Source organism: Lepus europaeus, chromosome 5, assembly GCF_033115175.1.
Source record: "Lepus europaeus isolate LE1 chromosome 5, mLepTim1.pri, whole genome shotgun sequence".
NCBI classification, from domain to species: domain Eukaryota; kingdom Metazoa; phylum Chordata; class Mammalia; order Lagomorpha; family Leporidae; genus Lepus; species Lepus europaeus.
Genome location: NC_084831.1, coordinates 116559720 through 116577880, shown reverse-complemented (window position 1 = coordinate 116577880; position 18161 = coordinate 116559720). Strand labels below are relative to the sequence as shown.

Here is an 18161-nt window from a genome sequence, read left to right as displayed (position 1 = left end):
CACAGTCAAACTCCTTTGCTTGAGTATTACATGCAGCTGCTTTGAATTCCACAAGCAGAGAGTTGGTGGTTGCAACAGAGATGTGTGGCCTGTAAAACCTAAAATATTTACTATCTGGCCCTTGCTAGATTTAAACTCAGTCTATTTCTTCATCTGTAAAATAGGACTAGTATCTGCACTTTTGATCTCACAAAATTTGTCATAGGAATCAAATGGGATACAATATGAAGATATTTTGAAAGAAATGAAAGGGAAAAATAACATTTCTGAGAGCCTACTGTATACCAAACTCTATACTATATATATGTATGTATATGATTCCATTTGATGGTATAAAGATTCAAAGAGTACCTATATGTCATGCTTAACAGAAAAAATAAGGGCCGGTGCTGTGGCATAGCGGGCTAAACCTCTGCCTGTGGCACTGGCATCCCATATGGGCACTGGTTCGAGTCCCAGCTGCTCCACTTCTGATCCAGCTCTCTCCTATGGCCTGGGAAGGCAGTAGAGGATGGCCCAAATGCTTGGGCCCCTGTACCTGCGTGGGAGACCCAGAAGAGGCTCCAGGCTCCTGACTTCGGATCTGCTGCAGCCGTTGCTGCCATTTGGGGAGTGAACCAGCAGATGGAAGAACTCTCTCTCTGTCTCTCTCTCTCTGCCTCTCTGTAACTCTGCCCTTCAAATAAATAGAAAACTCTTTAAAAAAAGTAAAATAAGAGGGATAGGGACTGATGTGGCACAGCAGGTTAAACTGCTGCCTGCAGCGCCAGCATCCCATGTGTGTGCCAGTTGCAGTCCTGCTGCTTCTGATCCAGCTCCCTGCTAATGTGCCTGGGAAAGCAGCAAAGGATGGCCCAAGGGCTTGGACCCCTGCCACCAATTTGGGAGACCTGGTTGGAATTCCAGGCTCCTGGCTTTAGCCTGGCCCAGTTTCAACCATTGTGTCCCATCTGGGGAGTGAACCAGTGGACGACAGATTTCTCTGTCTCTCCCTGTCCTCTGTATCTCTGCATTTCATTTTTTTTTTAAATTTATTTATTTATTTATTTATTTATTTATTTATTTATTTTTGACAGGCGGAGTGGACAGTGAGAGAGAGAGACAGAGAAAGGTCTTCCTTTTGCCATTGGTTCACCCTCCAATGGCCGCCGCGGTTGGCGTGCTGCGGCCGGCGCACCGTGCTGATCCGATGGCAGAAGCCAGGGGCTTATCCTGGTCTCCCATGGGGTGCAGGACCCAAGCACTTGGGCCGTCCTCCACTGCACTCCCGGGCCATAGCAGAGAGCTGGCCTGGAAGAGGGGCAACCGGGACAGAATCCGGTGCCCCGACTGGGACTAGAACCTGGTGTGCTGGTGCCGCAAGGTGGAGGATTAGCCTAGTGAGCCGTGGCGCCGGCCTTTATTTATTTTTTGACAGGCAGAGTGGATAGTGAGAGAGAAACAGAGAGAAAGGTCTTCCTTTTTGCCGTTGGTTCACCCTCCAATGGCCGCTGCGGCCAGCGCATCTCGCTGATCCGAAGCCAGGAGCCAGGCGCTTCTCCTGGTCTCCCATGCAGGTGCAGGGCCCAATCACTTGGGCCATCCTCCACTGCCTTCCCGGGCCACAGCAGAGAGCTGGCCTGGAAGAGGGGCAACCGGGACAGAATCCGGCGCCCCAACCGGGACTAGAACCCGGTGTGCCAGCGCCGCAAGGTGGAGGATTAGCCTTTAAGCCACAGCGCCAGCTAGTATCTCTGCATTTCAAATAAATAAATTAAAAAAAAAAAAAAAAGGAGAGGGACATGAGCTAGTCATTGAAAGAGTTTAGATAACAGAAACAAAAAGGTTTGACAAGTTAAACATGAAAAAGAGTTTCGAGGCAAAAAGGCTTGCAGTGTTCAGGATGAATTAAAAAAAAAAAAAAAACTGGGAGGGGGCATTATGGTGCAGAGGATTGTGCTGCTGCCTGTGACTCCCATGTCCCATACTAGAGTGCCTGTTCAAGTCCTCGCTTCTCTACTTCTGATCCAGCTTCCCACTAGTGTGGCTGGGAGGCAGCAGATGATGGCCCAAGTGCTTGGGTTCCTGTCACCCACAAGGAAGACCCAGATGAAGTTCCTGGCTCCTAGTTCCAACCTGGCACAGCCCTATGTGTTACTGGCATTTGCGGGAGTGACCCAGCAGATGGAAGATTGATCTCGATCGATCTCTCTTCCTCTGTGTGCCTTTAAATAAAAATAATATCTTTAAAGAAACTTGCCGGCACTGCGGCTCACTAGGCTAATCCTCCGCCTTGTGGCGCTGGCACACCAGGTTCTAGTCCTGGTCGGGGCACCAGATTCTGTCCCGGTTGCCCCTCTTCCAGGCCAGCTCTCTGCTGTGGCCAGGGAGTGCAGTGGAGGATGGCCCAAGTGCTTGGGCCCTGCACCCCATGGGAGACCAGGAGAAGCACCTGGCTCCTGCCATCGGATCAGCGCGGTGCGCCGGCCGCAGCGTGCCAACCGCGGCGGCCATTGGAGGGTGAACCAACGGCAAAGGAAGACCTTTCTCTCTGTCTCTCTCTCTCTCACTGTCCACTCTGCCTGTCAAAAAAAAAAAAAAAAAAAAAAAAAAAGAAAAAGAAAAAAGAAAAGAAACTAGTTGGGGCCGGCACTGTGGCATAGTAGACTAAGCTTCCTTCCAACCGCAGTGCCAGCATCCCATATCAGCACCAGTTCTTGTCCTGGTTGCTCCTCTTCCAATCCAGCTCTCTGTTTATGGCCTGGGAAACAGTGGATGATGACCCAAGTGCTTGGGCTCCTGCACCCACATGAGAGACTCAGAAGAAGCTCCTGGCTTCTTATCGGCTCAGCTCCAGGCATTGTAGCCATTTGGGGAGTGAACCATCAGATAGAAGACCTTTCTCTGTATCTCCCTCTCTCTGTCTGTAATTTTTAAAAATTATTTATTTATTTGAAAGAGTTACACAGAGAGAGGAGAGAGAGAGAGAGAGAGGTCTTCTATCCAATGGTTCGCTCCCCAGTTGACCACAATGGCCGGAGCTGTGCCTACCTGAAGCCAGGAGCCAGGACCTTCTTCCAGGTCTCCCATGTGGGTGCAGAGGCCCAAGCACTTGGGCCATCTTCTACTACTTTCCCAGGCCATAGCAGAGAGCTGGATAGGAAGTGGAGCAGCTGGGACTCAAACCAGCACCCATAAGGGATGCCGGCACTTCAGGCCAGGGCGTTAACCCCTGTGCCACAGCATTGGTCCCTCTGTCTGTAATTCTACCTCTCAAAGAAATAAAATCTTTTTATTTTTTAATTATTTATTTTTGACAGGCAGAGTGGGCAGTGAGAGAGAGAGAGAGAGAGAGAGAGAGAGAGAAACGTCTTCCTTTTTGCCGTTGGTTCACCCTCCAATGGCAGCTGCGGCAGGCGCACTACGGCCGGCGCACCGCGCTGATCCGAAGGCAGGAGCCAGGTGCTTATCCTGGTTTCCCATGGGGTGCAGGGCCCAAGTACCTGGGACATCCTCCACTGCACTCTCTGGCCACAACAGAGAGCTGGCCTGGAAGAGGGGTAACCGGGACAGAATCCAGCGCCCCGTCCTGGACTAGAACCCGGTGTGCCGGCGCCGCTAGGCGGAGGATTAGCCTGTTGAGCCACAGCGCTGGCCTAGAAGTAAAATCTTAAACGAAAGAAACTAGAACAAAGGAATTATACAGAGAAGAGGGACTAGGTAATTTGGACTGTTTCCTCAAAACAGTGGGGAGGCTTTGGAGAATTTGAATAGGGACAGACATGCAAAGCACTGCATTAGAAAAATTAATCTGGTTGTAAGGTAAGAGAGACTAGAGGGAAGAGAGACTATTGCTATAGTGAAAGTCTAGACCAGAGTTACAGCAGTGGAATGGATAGGAAGAAATAGACTTTAAGAGATATTCCAAATAAAGAATAGAAAGGATTTGGTGACCAAACAGCACCAACTTTGAAGCCTGTTTCTCTAGAGAAATGATGATTCTGTATACAGTACTAATAGAAAAGGAGACTGTAAAAAAGCAGAGGGGAACATGTTTAAAGCCAAGAGTAATTTAACAGATGCTCATTGGAAAAAGCACCACACTGGAAACCCAAGAATCCTGTCTTACAAATTCTGTTACCTTGAACAAGTCATCTAAGTTTCTATAGTTCAAGTAATCTATAAAATGAGGAGATTGGGTTGAATTATTTACAAAAATGCCTTGGCTCTAAAACACTGAAATTTTCAATGACTTTAAAGTGTCAAATATATAAATAGGGGTCAGCATTGTGGCACAATGGGTTAAGTCATTGCTTGTTATACTCGTATCCCATATTGGAGCACAGGTTCAAAACTGTTGCTTCTAATCCAGCTACCTGCTAATGCACCTGAAAAAGCAGCAGATGATGAATTGGGTATTTGGGCCCTGCCACCCATGTGGGAGACCCAGATGGAGGTCCTGAGCTTCAGCCTGGCCCAGAACCAACTATTGTGGCCATCTGGGAGGTCAACCAGCAGATACAAGATCTCTTAATTCTCTCTCTCTGTTACTCTGCCTTTCAAATAAATAAGTTTTTTAATGAAATATGTAAATAAAACTACCTCACAGAAATTTAAACCTTTAATATGCCATCTCAGGGAAAGGTTGGGCTGGAAGATGAGGTTTTAGCAGTCACCTAAGTGGAGGCAATAATTAAAGCCAGGAAAGAATAGGAAACTTCCAAGTGAAAGAACAGTCAGAGAAAAGGGCCAAGGCCTGAGCCTAGGGGAACACCCATGCTCAGGAGTAGGCAGAAGTTGAGGCCATTTAGAGAACGGGAAGTTGCTGCCAGGTAGGTAAGAAGAGAATCGGGGTAGGCTGCTGTCACAGGATCCACTGGAGGAGAGTTTCAGGAGGCAGTATCAGCAGTGTCAGGTGATACACAGAGCATCAAGCACATAGCCTCCGGGAGGGTCCCTGGGTTGAGCAGGTGATTAGGTGTGAGCTACATTACACTGATTCTGTGGGATCACTAGTGACTTTGGAAGGTGCAGCAGTGTGACAGGCTGCAAGGTGTTAAGGACTGAGTGGCAGAAGGGAACCAGAAAGAATATGTGAAGAATTATAGAGAACAGAAGAGAATGGGGCCAGTGAGGCTGAGACATTTTCAAGGGGGACCTAATTCCACTTACTGGAGAAATGTTAGCACTATGGGGAACAGACTGGAGTTACGACATAAGAAAGGATATGTGCCACTGCAGAAGTCTCACAAGTGAGAGAATCAAAGGCACAAATGGAGAGGTTTTCCTTAGAAAGGAGGCCATATTCTCAGAAATAAAGGGAGACAGTCATTCACTGAGAACAGGACGTGAAAAATGGGGGAATGACGGATGACTAGCTATGAGAAACAGGCCAAGGAGCCAATAAGCAGGGGCTAAGATGACAGAATGGTCTGATGCACTACACAGGCTTAGGAGAGGAGGGAAAATGCTTTGGGTAGAAACTGGGACAAATCAGAAAAATACACAGGAAGTCGTAGAGATACATTCATGGACTACATTTTTGTCTCCTTAGTCTAGCGTATGTCTAGCAGCTGCAGGTTTTTGAATAAGGATGAAATCCTGTGTCTGAGCACCCCCAACTCTGCAATTCTAGGGTATCCCTCCCTCTTCAAAACCGGCTGTCACGGGGGCTTCATTGGCTCTTGCGCCCCCCTCTGACACAGAAGGTATGTATGCATTTACCCACAAGTGTCAACAGCTCTCATCGAAGCAAGAAGTGATCTCAGAGCAGAAGAACCTGCTAGTCTGGGCCAGCTGGAAGGTTACACAGGGGCGGGACACAAAGGGAAAGGTACTAGTCTTTGAACCTGAACAAAAAACTCAATCCAACTCTGAGCCCTGTAACTGTCCCAAGGGTACTTCCCTTCCCCTTTTCTCTCACAGCACTTAACACTGTCCCATCCAGACTCTAACTTGTTGGAGCTCCATGTTTGCAAACATTCCCATCCCGCTTGTTTTCTGTAGCTCTGAGGATAAAGACTGGTATTTGAGGCAGCAAACTGTTTAAGTAAAAAATTCTTTAATCAGAAAGGTTTTTTCTTCCTTTAACACAAATCACACATTAAAAGTAAAAAACATAGATACATATATTTACAAAAAGTAGAAATTCTAGAGGCTGGTTGCATGCCCTGTGTTAGGGGTTGAGACAGGAATCAGGAACAACTGGAGGATGGCTTCCCATCGGCTGCTCTGAGTGTCCTATGGTTGTCTCTTTGGCCACGCTGGGTAGACCAGGAGAGGAGGGGGTACAGCCCCAGTCTGATGACAGAGTTACTGGCAAACTGTGACAACGAGGCCCCTCTCCAGATAGGTTCTTAGCCTCACCAGGGTTGGCAGGAGATGCTATAGTAGATGGAACTGGAGTGGCTGGGGCAGAGTGGGTGAAGGGCTGCACTCCATGCTGGAGCAAAAGAATGACACCAATGCTGGTTCCAGTGCCTAAAGGACCATGGCTAAAGGAGATGGTACCTGGGGAACTTAGAGGGGGGTTGCAGATGGGAGTGGTGTGGATCCAGGTGAGGTTCATAGCTGGCCATTCTGTGAGGTGCCAAGGCTGTTTCAAAACCAGATGTTCTAGCTGCGTGTGGCCCATCTTTTCCACTGGAGGTGCAGGAGAGGAAGCAGCTGAGTCACTGTGAAGGCTTGACAGATGCTAAGAAAGGGGGTAAGTGAGAAACAAACTGTGAAGAATATGATCAGATTTTACCTCCAGCTGGTTGCTTAAACCTTTGCTCTCCTTTGCAATGCAAACATACCTTGTTTTATGTAACGGACATGTTCTTGCCAGACTGGGATTAAGTAAAAATTTTTAGTAATCAAATTATACTTTCATTTATTCAACACATGGTAGAGGGCCTACTTATGTACTACACACTACATTAGACAATGGATAGTCAGAAGATTAACAGAATAAAACAAAGAGTCCCATTGGGCTTCATTATTTATAAATAATTCCTTTTTTAGAATTTCCTTAAAGAAAAGCCTATTCTTAATTGGAAACATCTTTTTCCCAGGCTCTGTATTTTATGTTCTAATTTTCTACAATAAGATATTTAAAAAAATGTAAATTAATAGGCAGGCAAGATCCTGCTGCTTATATTTTAGTCGGTTATTCTCAACAGCAGTAACTGGTTGACTGCAAAACACGGACTGGCCATTATCTACAGGAGTCTCTCCTCTCTCTATTTGTATGTCCACTAAATGCCCTATTATTTGAAGAGCCAGAAAATAGGTCGCTTCCACACCAGGTCAAAGAAATCTATTCAACCTTCCCCCATGGGTGCACTCTCCCCCACCCTCAGTGATGTACCTCTTAAGACCAATTCTTCAAACTCAGTGTAAACTCATAGGCTTCCAGATTGTTTGGTGCGAAGATAATTAGGCAAGAGTGAAAGGAGGGAGAAGGAAGTTTTAGGGGCCACAGGGCAGAAAGGAATTGCAGAGAGAAGCAGAGGTACCTTCCTATATCAATTTTCCAAGCAAAAGCCTTCTGAGGAGACAGAGAAAGCAGACTGGCTGCAACATGAGGGGTAGTATTAAATTTCAGGGAGTTTTTCCCAGTGATCCAAACAAAGTAGAACAAAACACATGTGGGAATGCAGTGTCCTTCAAGACAATGCAGGAAGTTTAGGCACTCCCTTTCCTGAAAGAAACTTAGGGGTGGGGGGTCAGAGAGGATGGAATGGAGAGCCCGTTTCTGTGTGTACACTTCATTTCCTTGGTTATGTCCTGCCACTTCCTCCAGCTGTCAGTTCTTACCTTGGTTAGCTGATGCCTGCTTCCACCCAGTGATGAGTTCCGCGCAGCTATATGAGGAAACCAAGTCTTTAACATTCCTTCTACTTGAAGCAGGGTTCCTAGATAACGCTCCCTGTGAAAAGGACATTCTTAGAAAGCCATTCAGTGTGAGTCTTTTGACAGAAGTGGAGAGATCTCCATGTATGAGGTACTGAGGAAGAGCTAAGGGGACTTACCCCATCTGTGGCTTCTGTAAAACACCTACGATACGCTGGATCCTGTCCATTGCCACGCTCTGCTGGAAACTGCTCAATCCTGAAATCAGGAGGAGGAGAGATCAAGGATGGGGATCCAAACCGGTAGTTGGATAAAGGAAGAACAGGAGGTTGAAGTTGATTCATTGAAAGTAAGTCACAAAAGTAAAAAAATTTAAAAATATACAGGCACCAAAAACTTAAGAAAATACACATTTAAAAGGGGAGAGGGGGTAGGAACCTAGTCCAAGAAAATGCAACCAATCAGATCATTACCTCTCTCAAAGCGACCCATCTTCAGCCCGTTGAGTAGGTCTGTGAGGGGGCGTATAAATCCTTGGAGCTCTTTACACTGTAAGAAGCCAGGACAGAAGCTATGAGGAGACCAAGAATTGCTCACGCCAGTAGTGATTTTTCCTGCACTCCAGGTCTGGAAGCCTATCCTTTTCGCGTCCTTATCAACCAGCCGGGTGCCTAGCCACCCCAGCACTATCTCATTTCTCTTGCTTTCTCTTACCTTCTGAGCAAAGAGCACGTCTCCCTCCGTGGTGCAACCCTGGATGTTTAGACTGGCCTCCGATTCACCATCTCTTGACCTTTTGCCACCAGATCCTGCCGGGGGAGAAGCCAAGCCCCGCTGCTCGGGATGAGATGCTGTATGCTGGTTACTGGAAACCTTGGGTCGATGCTTGCAGCGGATAGGACCTGGGCTGGGTCGAGCAACTCCCCTGGGCCCAACAGTGTCTGGCCTGGGCCCATGGGGCCCCTTGTCCTCCCTCTCACTGTCGGAGGGAAAGCCAAAGTCACTGTTCACTGAGGGGGTGGAAAAAGAGGAAGAGAGAGAGGAGGAGGAATAGGAAGAAACGCTAGACGGAGAATCCATAGGTCCAGAAGCAGGGGCAGGAGAGCAGCTCCTGGAGGAACCCAAAGATCGGAACCTGCAACTGAAGAGCAAAGCGAGGGATCTGAAATCAGGGTCAAAGGACTGGGGTGTACTGCACCGGGTTCTCCGCTCCGCAGTATAACCCGTCTCAGAAACAATAGGGAAAGGCATCTCCCCCGCCCCCACCTCCGCACATCAACACACCGGGAGTGTCTGCCTGGACCCTGCAGATCGGGTCTCGGTCTGACACAACCTGTTCTTTTCTGCCCTCAGTTCAGGGTAGAACCCGACTTGACATCTTCCCCTCCGCCCGCTGTTCCTCAGCCTGCACCCACGGCGAGCGGAGCGGCGGAATCGGGGCACCCGGACCCTTCCAGGGTCCCTTCGGGAACCGCCCCCCAGAGAGCCTGGCCTCCTGCCCTTTCCCACCCTCGCTGAGCCAGATCCCTATGCCGGTCCCCCTCTGGTCGCGCCTGCCAGGTGATGCAATCCCTCCTAAAACCAGGACCTCCGTCCAGCCCTCCCCGGCAGCTTGCCTTTCGTCCTCCGAGTCCCCTTACCTCGGTCGGCGGGCTCTGCCCAGGCTCTTTCTCCTGCTCCTCACTCCCTGCCGGTCTTGGCAACCCTCCTCCGGCTCCCTCTCCGCGGGTCCCGCCCCTTCCCCCCTCCCAGACACGTGCGGCTCGGCACGTGCCTCCCCCTGCGTACACAGATCTCGCGCCCGCATTGGCCGGCCGTCCGGGAGCACGTGACTCTCGTTAGCGAAGTCCACAGTCCATTTGCTGCAGCAGCCAGGGGCCCGGCCAACGGAGAAGCGGCCGCGTGGCGATTGGCTGGAAGGGCAGCATTCCGTGCTCCGCCCCCACATGCGGCTCCCGGAGAGGACCCGGTGATGAGAAAAGGAGGAGGCTGGAGACAGAGTGGAGAAGGAGGAAGCGGGGTGGGGGTGAGGGGTAAGGGCGGAGCCGGTGGCCTTAAATAGGATGGTGATGCGCGGGAGACACATGGCTCGGGTGTTCAGACACTGGTAGTGCGGCTGGAGGCGCGTGCCCCGGCCTGGGGAGCCCCCGGTTTCGCCTCCGGACCCAACTCTTGCGCCCTCTGAGCGCCTCCGCTCACGAGCGCAGCACGTGGAAACCCGCAGTGCCTGGAGTCTGCAACGTGTGGGGGAACATGGATGTGTGACACTGTGCATCCGCTGCCTCCCCAGGCGGCCCTTCCCTCGTGACTCCCCGAGGAGTCTCTGTTTCACCCTCCCTTCCTCCTCCTCCTCCTCCAAATCGGGTGCCTCCTGCCCCGCTGGGTGAGGAGGGTGGGGACTGCGGCCGAGAACACCGAGTCCTCTCCCGGGCTCCCGCTGGGGCGGCTCCTCCAGCCCTCGCCTTACATAACCTGCCACGCACGTTACCAGCTCGGATGCCAGCCCGCCACGACTCTGGAGGTCAAAGCCGGACTCGGTGGTTCCTGACTTCTCTGCCCGGGCTCCGCGGGCCCGGCGCTCGAAATCCTGATTCTGAGCACGGGGAACGGCGTGGGGTAGGTCCCTGATCTCCGTTTTCGCTTTGTCCAACTACATTTTTCTTCATTGACTCCCTGGAGAAGAGTCTTTGAAGGCCCGAGGGCAGCAAGTCCAGAGTGTGGAGTAACTGGAACGTCGCCGATTCGTTACCCCTGGCAGTATCTAGGGGGTGCGATGGGGCGAAGGAGAGTCGGGCCGGGGACTCCGTGGTTCGAGATGTGACATCGGAGCGCCCGCAAGGGGGCAGCCCAGTTCTGAGTAGGGCCCAGAGGGTAGAGAATTTTAAAAATAAATAATTTTTTAAAAATTACGCGTGTATATCCCTGCCGTAGTTACTAACTGCAGGAGGTACATTGTTGGACATGGGGTGGGGTGAATATTTTCTATATCTGTCATCTGTGTTTAACAACATGCTTGTTTTATAAGAAGAAAAAAGTTTATAAATAAACCTTAATACATAATCTCAGTACCATATCTAATAAGATAAAACAGTGGCATTGTGAGCTGCGAGTCAGCCTGTTGTCTGTGACTCCTCTCCATTCTTCACAAGATTCCAAGTTTATTCCAGCCCATAGTTCCCCTCCTATTTACAGTCCTAGTTCCCGTCCACTTCCAGTGTCATCTCCTCGGGACCCCGCCCTTCCCGCCCCCGAGTCCTGGTGCTCCCTTGAGTGCTGTGATTTTACAACAGACTTCCATCAAGGCATAGACAGTAACCAGATTATTTCATTTATTATATATTTTATCTTCCAATTTTCTCTTGCCAGGCCCCCATCCAAAGAGTCATAGCAGCATTCTCTCACCTAAAAAAAAAAAAAAAGGAAGAGGGAGGGGGAGACAGTCAGAGTCAAGGGACCCAGAAAACCCCTTTGTGCCACACACCCATATGAAACCCCCCAGACTTCATATTCTTTTTTTTTAAATTTATTTTATTTTTTATTTTTATTTTTTGACAGGCAGAGTGGACAGTGAGAGAGAGAGACAGAGAGAAAGGTCTTTCTTTGCCGTTGGTTCACCCTCCAATGGCCGCGGCGGTAGCGCGCTGCGGCCGGCGCACCGCTCTGATCCGAAGGCAGGAGCCAGGTGCTTCTCCTGGTCGCCCATGGGGTGCAGGGCCCAAGCACTTGGGCCATCCTCCACTGCACTCCCTGGCCACAGCAGAGAGCTGGCCTGGAAGAGGGGCAACCGGGACAGCATCTGGTGCCCCGACCAGGACTAGAACCCGGTGTGCTGGTGCCGCAAGGTGGAGGATTAGCCTAGTGAGCCGCGGCGCCGGCCCAGACTTCATATTCTGAGCCGGGATTTCCCTGAGATACCTCCTGGGAAAGACTCATCCCCTCCTCCCCTCCTTCTCCTGTTAAATCGCTTCACCCACCATACTTATTTAGAAATTCTTTCTCTGTAATTTAGCTTTTCTTCCCTTCTCCTTTTTTCCACCATGCTCCTGTACATTTGAGAACTGCCACTTCCTTCTGCCTGTGAACTTTGCCTCCTGATCTCTACCAGGTTGTAGGACCCACCCATTTTGCCCTCTGGCACCTACCTGCCTTGAAATAAGGCCAGGCTGGAAGCAGCTCTGATTCCTCAAGATAGATTGAAACTCTAGGGGCTTTTTCTCTATTCCACCTGCTTCTGCTCCCAGAGCTGCTGAGGGCCTCCCAGTTCAGAAAAATATGTGACCCTTGCCACAAGAGGCTTTGCCCCGACATCCCAACTTTAGGACTCTAAGATTTTTCCTAAACACAGCCCCTCTTCCCCTGCTTGAATCAGCTCAGAATGGATCAGGCAAGAAACAGGCAAGAAATAGGCAAGAAACCAGAGATCCTGGTTGGAATGACCCCTCACACTGGGCCAAGGCCAGTGGCTGCAGTCTCACCTTCTACATGAAATACATCCCTCCCAGAACAAGGACGCATGGCAGGAGGAGGGAAACAGGGTTCCGCAGACCGGACACAGCACCATCCAGAACTGGACTCTGCTAAAATACAGACATCTCCGATGGTAGGCCAGTGTCCTCCTTCCTACCCCTCCCCCACAGCCCCAGAAGGAGGGCCAACTCTTGACACCTTTCTTGTGGGCCAGCCCTCCTCCCCCTCACTTTGAGAGTCCTTTCCTCCATCCCTGACCATACCAGGGAGTCCCCAACTCAATTCAATGAAATTGTTAGAAATCTGTCATATGCATGCCACTATGCTGGTCACTGTGCTAGGTGCCACAGAGGGAGTAGCAAAAAGACATGATTTCTGTCCTCAGGGAATGTACAACTGTCCCTCCTGTCAGTCTTCTGCTTTTGATGCCTGCTGGCTCCTCCCATCTGTGTCCAGTTACATCCAGGCTGCTTTAGGGCTGTTGCCCTTCCAGCTGCTGCTTCTCGTTTTTCCTTACCAGGTTTTTCACTTGTTTGTCTGTTCTTGTCTCCATTTCTTCATGATGTACCCCCTCTTCACCTCTGCAAATCCAGTTTTTCTCCAGCAACTCAGCTAGAACTGCCTTCGTGGGGGTTACCCATGACACCCTCCGTAGCTTCTTGGTGGGTTTTGATTGGTTGTACTAAGCTTTCTCATTCAGGCTCTATAATACACACTATCTGCCTACTCTCCAGTCACTGCTTCTCCATGTCCTTGTCTGACTCTTCTTCTTATTTCTACTAACTGCAGGCACACTCGCTGGCCTCTGGTTTTCTCTGTGTACTGGCTCAGCTGAGTGCATTTACTTTTGTAATTGTCACTTTGAACTTAGAATTCCAACTCTGACCCAGTTCAACTACCTTGAAGACACCCTAATAGGGTTGTCACCATAAATTCAGCTACCAAATTCCTAACATCCCTCATAAACCGCCCTGGCCATCCACAGTTCACATTTTGGCCATTTTCCCAGACACCCATGTTTAAAACCAGTAGGTTACTTTAACTCTCTCTTCATTTATTCTTCACTTAAGCATGACACTTCCTTCAAAATCTTTCTTATTTTTTGCCTCTCCATTCATAATGCCAGTCCCGAAGTCCAGGTCTTTCCCAGATTGTTTCTGGAACAAGGCAAATCTCATGCATCTGTCAGCACCGAGTTGCATCCTGCCTACAATGAGATGAACGGTTTTTCTAAAATACCACGTTCATCCTGTCTTTACCACTCTGCAGAACTTACCAGTTTCCCTGTTGCTCATCAGTTCATACTTCAGCCTGACACTTCAGACTAGAATTTGGCCCCATCTTGCTTTATGTAAAATTACCAAGGAAGTATTTTATTTTTATTTTATTATTGGGTTTTGGTGGAGCTAGATTTATTGAATATGCTGCAAGGAAGCAGTGGGCAGGCTGGTCAGGCAGGGGCCACAACTGCTGCCTGAATGTTTAAAAATGTATCTTTAGGGGCTGGCACCTGCAGCGCCAGCATCTCATATGGGCACCAGTTCGAGACCCAGCTGCTCCACTTCAGATCCAGCTCTCTGCTCTGGCCTGGGAAAGCAGTAGAAGATGGCCCAGATGCTTGGGCCCCTGCCACCCGTGTGGGAGACCCGGAGGAAGCTCCTGGCTCCTGGCTTCATTATGGCGCAGCTCCAGCCATTGTGGCCATCTGGGGAGTGAACCAGCGGATGGAAAACCTCTTTCTCTTTCTGCCTCTGTCTCTCTGTAACTCTGCCTTTCAAATAAATAAATAAATCTTTTTTTCTTTTTTTTTTTTTTTAAATTTTTGACAGGCAGAGTGGACAGTAGAGGGAGACAGAAAGGTCTTCCTTTTTGCCGCTGGCTCATCCTCCAATGGCCGCCGCGGTAGGCACGCTGCTGCCTGCGCTCCGATGGCAAGAGCCAGGTGCTTCTCCTGGTCTCCCATGGGGTGCAGGGCCCAAGCACTTAGGCCATCCTCCACTGCACTCCCTGGCCACAGCAGAGAGCTGGCCTGGAAGAGGGGCAACCGGGACAGGATCGGTGCCCCGACCGGAACTAGAACCTGGTGTGCCGGCGTACGGGTTCTAGTCCCGGTCGGGGCACCGATCCTGTCCCGGTTGCCCCTCTTCCAGGCCAGCTCTCTGCTATGGCCCGGGAAGGCAGTGGAGGATGGCCCAAGTCCTTGGGCCCTGCACCTGCATGGGAGACCGGGAGAAACGCCTGGCTCCTGGCTTCAGATCAGCATGATGCGCTGGCTGCAGTGGCCATTGGAAGGTGAACCAATGGCAAAAAGGAAGACCTTTCTCTCTGTCTCTCTCTCTCACTATCCACTCTGCCTGTCAATAAATAAATAAATAAATAAAATAAAATAAAAAAAAAATAAATAAAAAAGTAAATTTTCAAATGTAAAAATTTGAGTTTTTTTTTCCAATTTCCTACAGTTCCCCTCTACAGTCTCCCTCAGTTGTACCCTCTCCACTGTCTACCAAGCTTGTTCTATGCCCGTCACCTAGGCAGCTCTTTCACTCTTGTATTTTTCCTCCTGATTGCTTCCATCCTTTCATAACTTTCCACCAATCAAAAGCTCATCTGTTCCTCAAGGTGAATCTCAAGCATGATCACCTCCTAAACTCCTTCCAGATTAGTCTATGCTGGTCTCTCTCCTTCCACTGGCTAAAGCACTTACCTGTGTTGTATGCTCTCAAACTTATGAGTAACGTGCTTTTTCATTTTGTTCTAAATGCTTTATAAAAGAGAACTCCAGTTTTGTAAATTCCTTGAGGGCAATAACAGCATCAAAGATTTCTTTCTTTAATTTTTTTATCAGCATTAGCACTCTTGCAGCCGCATGAATAGGTTATACTATATATCAAGTATTATCAAAATGAAATTTAAGTGAGCCCAGTTTTCCCAGTGTTTTCTATCTAAGGTTGGCATTAAATCTCAGGGGAAGATATCGTGGCCAAGTTGAAATGCAAACCTGCAATGTAGTAGAGTTATTTAGTTCCACCGGGGCCTGCTAGTCCACCCCTTTGGCTTCTCCACCTCCATGGCCCAGGGGTATCTCCTCTCTTCCACCCATCTCCCAGTCAACTTACTGTATCCATTGTTGCTGGTTTCACTGTATCCATTGTTGTTGGTTTCACAGTTACAGGCTTCGTGTGGTCTGCGCCTTCTGTCCCGAGACTAATGGTGGTTTCTACTGCTTCTGTTGTCACCTCCTTATCTAATGTGTCCTGTTCTCAGGAGGATTAGTAAACAGAATCTCCATCCAGCATCCTCAGGGATTCTCCCATGCAGAGTTCACCCATTGACCTCCCCCCCTCACACACACAAAGACTTGGTTAAGGGCAGAGACCCTCCCTATTCCATGTTCCTTGCACTCTGGACCCCTCCCACCCCCCTGGCCCCTTGGCTCAAGAACCACCCCCTCCTCAGTGTCTCAGCAGATCTGCTTCCTTCCCAGCTATGATTCACAGATTTGTTCTGGACCCACTTCCTAGTTTCTCTTCATCTAAAAACCATTCCTATTCCTGATAATCAGTTACATTTTAACGTGGCCCAGTTTCTTTGCAACTGTGATGTATCCTGACCCTTGGAAGTGTAGAGGTCACTCACCAACCTGTCCTCCAGCTCAAACGTGGAGTAATCAATGGTGAAATTCACACCAAAGTCATCTGTGGAGGAGAAAAAAAAATCAGTAGTAACCAAGGAGCAGGGCAACTCCAGATCCAGAAATGAAAGGGGAACAACCTGCTTGGAATAATTTGATTTGCTCAGGTTGTAAAACTTATTGGTATAATCCAACTCTAATGAACTTTAATGTCAAAACTGTTTGTGAATGTGTATGCTTCTATATTTTCAATCTGGTATCTAAAATCATTTACAAATTTGAAAAATTTCAAGTGGTTTTAGCCATTTTCCAAAGAATTAAGGCACTACCCTGAAAAATAGCATCATGAGTCTTGACAGATTTTGTTCATAGCCAGATTTCTCTCTGGGCCAGTCTGTTGCAAAGCAAAGGGCAAAGTCTCAAAGCTAAGTTTCCCCAAAGCCCCTCTCCACCCTCCAATAGTCAGAGCCTTTCACGTACTCACCATAATTGGGGGTGATTGTGTAATAATAGGCCACCTGATAGTAATCCTCTTCTTCCAGTCCTTCTTCGTCCTCATATTCTTGTCCTATTGGCACAAGAACCATAGGTCCAGCATCTGGAACGCCTTGGCAACCACAGGACATCTGAAGTTGACACCAGCTCTACAGGCTTGCTCGATTGCTGCCTCCCCTCCAACGGTCGAGTTCACTCCCTACCTCTGCACCCCTAAACCTTTCTCAGTCTGCGCAGCTCCAGGTCTGTAATGAGGCCTGTTACTCTGGGACCTTTCAACCCAGCAACTCCCAGAACAGAAAACAGGTCTGTTCACCTACCATAAACCCAAAGGGAAAACTAAACCTAAGAAAAGTAGGAAGAGAGAGACCAGAAATTAAAAACACCACATCTTCTGCTGGGTGGGCTGCACACTTTACTGTGCTGGCGGGAGTCCTTCTCCTATCAGTGTCTGTCACCAGGAAGAGACACACACCCGCAGGCATTTGGATTGGAATTCTAGTGCAGCCTCACTGCTAGCTAGGAGAAGAACTTTGAACACGCCATTGACATCCGCTTTCTTAAAATGAGTCAGCTGAACTAAATGACCCATCTCCATTAGTTTTTCTTCCTTTCCAGAACTAAAAATATGTGGCTTTGAAATGAGGGAATCAAGAACTCCAGACCTCCTGCTAAAAAAATCCCAGCACTCCCTGCTTGCTTTCCCTCCAAACACTATGACACAAGAACCCAGAGGAAAAGGAAACAATGAGACACACCTGGCAGACTAGGGAACAAAGGAGGGAAGGAGCCAAGCCACTCTTGGGACACTGTCACTGATGGCAGCTGGTTTTCCAAACCCTGAAAGCCAGCCCCCACCCCGTCGATGGCCACATTCTTACTAATACAAGGTCTCTCTCCAACTCTGGACAAGGAGGGACCCCGCCTTCCCCTTCCAAGACCCCCCTCTCTCCCTCACTCCCGTGTTATCCTCTCTTGTTCAACTTTGTGGTGATGGAGAGCTGAGTTCAGTCTTGCTCGGCCCTTCCGGCGTCTGGGGCTCCATCCTCCATCAGCCTTCTCATCTTTGATACGAGGACTCTGCTCTCCTGCTCTTTGCCTGGCTCAGCTGTCCAGATCTCCACTCTGCCCCCAACCGTGGACTCGGGCACAGATGAGAAAGCACGCGACTCCCTACCACAACCCACCTCTCGCCCTCTCCTCACTTTTTATTCCCTTTCCCCCCACCCCATTTATGGTAGAAGACCTGGAGCAAAAGCTCCAGGAGAGACATGGACTTACCCAGGATAAGTGGCACCGCAAGGATGGCTACAAAGAGGACATCCATTCTGGATTTTGCACACTCGCCCGTGAAAGTAAAAAAAGGAAATTACAGCGTTTCCCACCAAACTCAGCCCGCCTCCCCCACTCCTGGAGGCTGGGAGGGAGCTTTGGCCACTCTGCTCCCAGGGGGCGGAATTCTCCGCCTACTCGCAGACTACATCTTCAGTTACTACCGGTCCTCGTCCAGAGCTGTTCCTCCGATGGGAAAGAGGCAAAGAGGATTTTAGCGAGCTCCCCAAGCCGTGGATTCCATCCATTCAGGACTTCCACTGCCACCACCCCCTCAAAAAAAAAAGCCTACCAAGAAGTTTCCCCTCCCCCTTCCTTTCCAGCCTCCCTCCCAGTCCTCAGAAAAGCCCAGGCACCCTCTCACGTGCCTAACTGACCATCACTGTCCAGACTTGTCCTCTGCGAGCCACGGTGCAGCCTC

General features: G+C 49.4%; 2 protein-coding genes across 6 annotated transcripts; both read right to left on the bottom strand.

Moving 5' to 3' along the window:
* Positions 1-6065: 6065 nt before the first annotated feature.
* CIART (circadian associated repressor of transcription) lies at positions 6066-9520 on the bottom strand. Of its 3 annotated transcripts, none has more exons than XM_062193535.1 (6): positions 9456-9520; positions 8530-8956; positions 8289-8364; positions 7995-8073; positions 7780-7891; positions 6066-6673 (listed from the first exon to the last, which is right to left on the bottom strand). In XM_062193535.1, the coding sequence occupies exons 2-6, from the start codon at positions 8893-8895 to the stop codon at positions 6155-6157; spliced, it is 1152 nt and encodes a 383-aa protein (XP_062049519.1). In that variant the 5' UTR covers positions 8896-8956; positions 9456-9520; the 3' UTR covers positions 6066-6154. The 3 variants fall into 3 exon arrangements, with proteins under 3 accessions (XP_062049519.1, XP_062049520.1, XP_062049518.1); XM_062193536.1 differs by having other exon boundaries at positions 8530-8794; positions 9456-9509; XM_062193534.1 differs by lacking the exon at positions 9456-9520 and having other exon boundaries at positions 8530-9449.
* Positions 9521-11126: 1606 nt separating this feature from the next.
* C5H1orf54 (chromosome 5 C1orf54 homolog) lies at positions 11127-17911 on the bottom strand. Of its 3 annotated transcripts, none has more exons than XM_062192174.1 (6): positions 17690-17911; positions 16398-16520; positions 15919-15977; positions 15399-15536; positions 12291-12392; positions 11127-11217 (listed from the first exon to the last, which is right to left on the bottom strand). In XM_062192174.1, exons 1-5 carry the CDS (start codon positions 17733-17735, stop codon positions 12294-12296), a joined length of 465 nt encoding a protein of 154 aa, XP_062048158.1. In that variant the 5' UTR covers positions 17736-17911; the 3' UTR covers positions 11127-11217; positions 12291-12293. The 3 variants fall into 3 exon arrangements, with proteins under 3 accessions (XP_062048158.1, XP_062048159.1, XP_062048160.1); XM_062192175.1 differs by having other exon boundaries at positions 12291-12389; XM_062192176.1 differs by having other exon boundaries at positions 16398-16481.
* Between the last annotated feature and the right edge of the window lie 250 nt (positions 17912-18161).

Coding starts and splice junctions, on each gene's coding strand:
- CIART (XM_062193534.1), bottom strand. CDS start 9,066: ATGCCTTTCCCTATTGTTTCTGAGACGGGTTATACTGCGGAGCGGAGA. Junction 8,365..8,529: donor ACGTGCTCTTTGCTCAGAAG/GTAAGAGAAAGC, acceptor GGCTTCTTACAG/TGTAAAGAGCTCCAAGGATT. Junction 7,892..7,994: donor TTACAGAAGCCACAGATGGG/GTAAGTCCCCTT, acceptor TCCTTTTCACAG/GGAGCGTTATCTAGGAACCC.
- C5H1orf54 (XM_062192174.1), bottom strand. CDS start 17,735: ATGGATGTCCTCTTTGTAGCCATCCTTGCGGTGCCACTTATCCTGG. Junction 16,521..17,689: donor TGCGGTGCCACTTATCCTGG/GTAAGTCCATGT, acceptor GTGGTTGCCAAG/GCGTTCCAGATGCTGGACCT. Junction 12,393..15,398: donor AACCAGCAACAATGGATACA/GTAAGTTGACTG, acceptor TCTGTATTTTAG/CAGAGTCCAGTTCTGGATGG.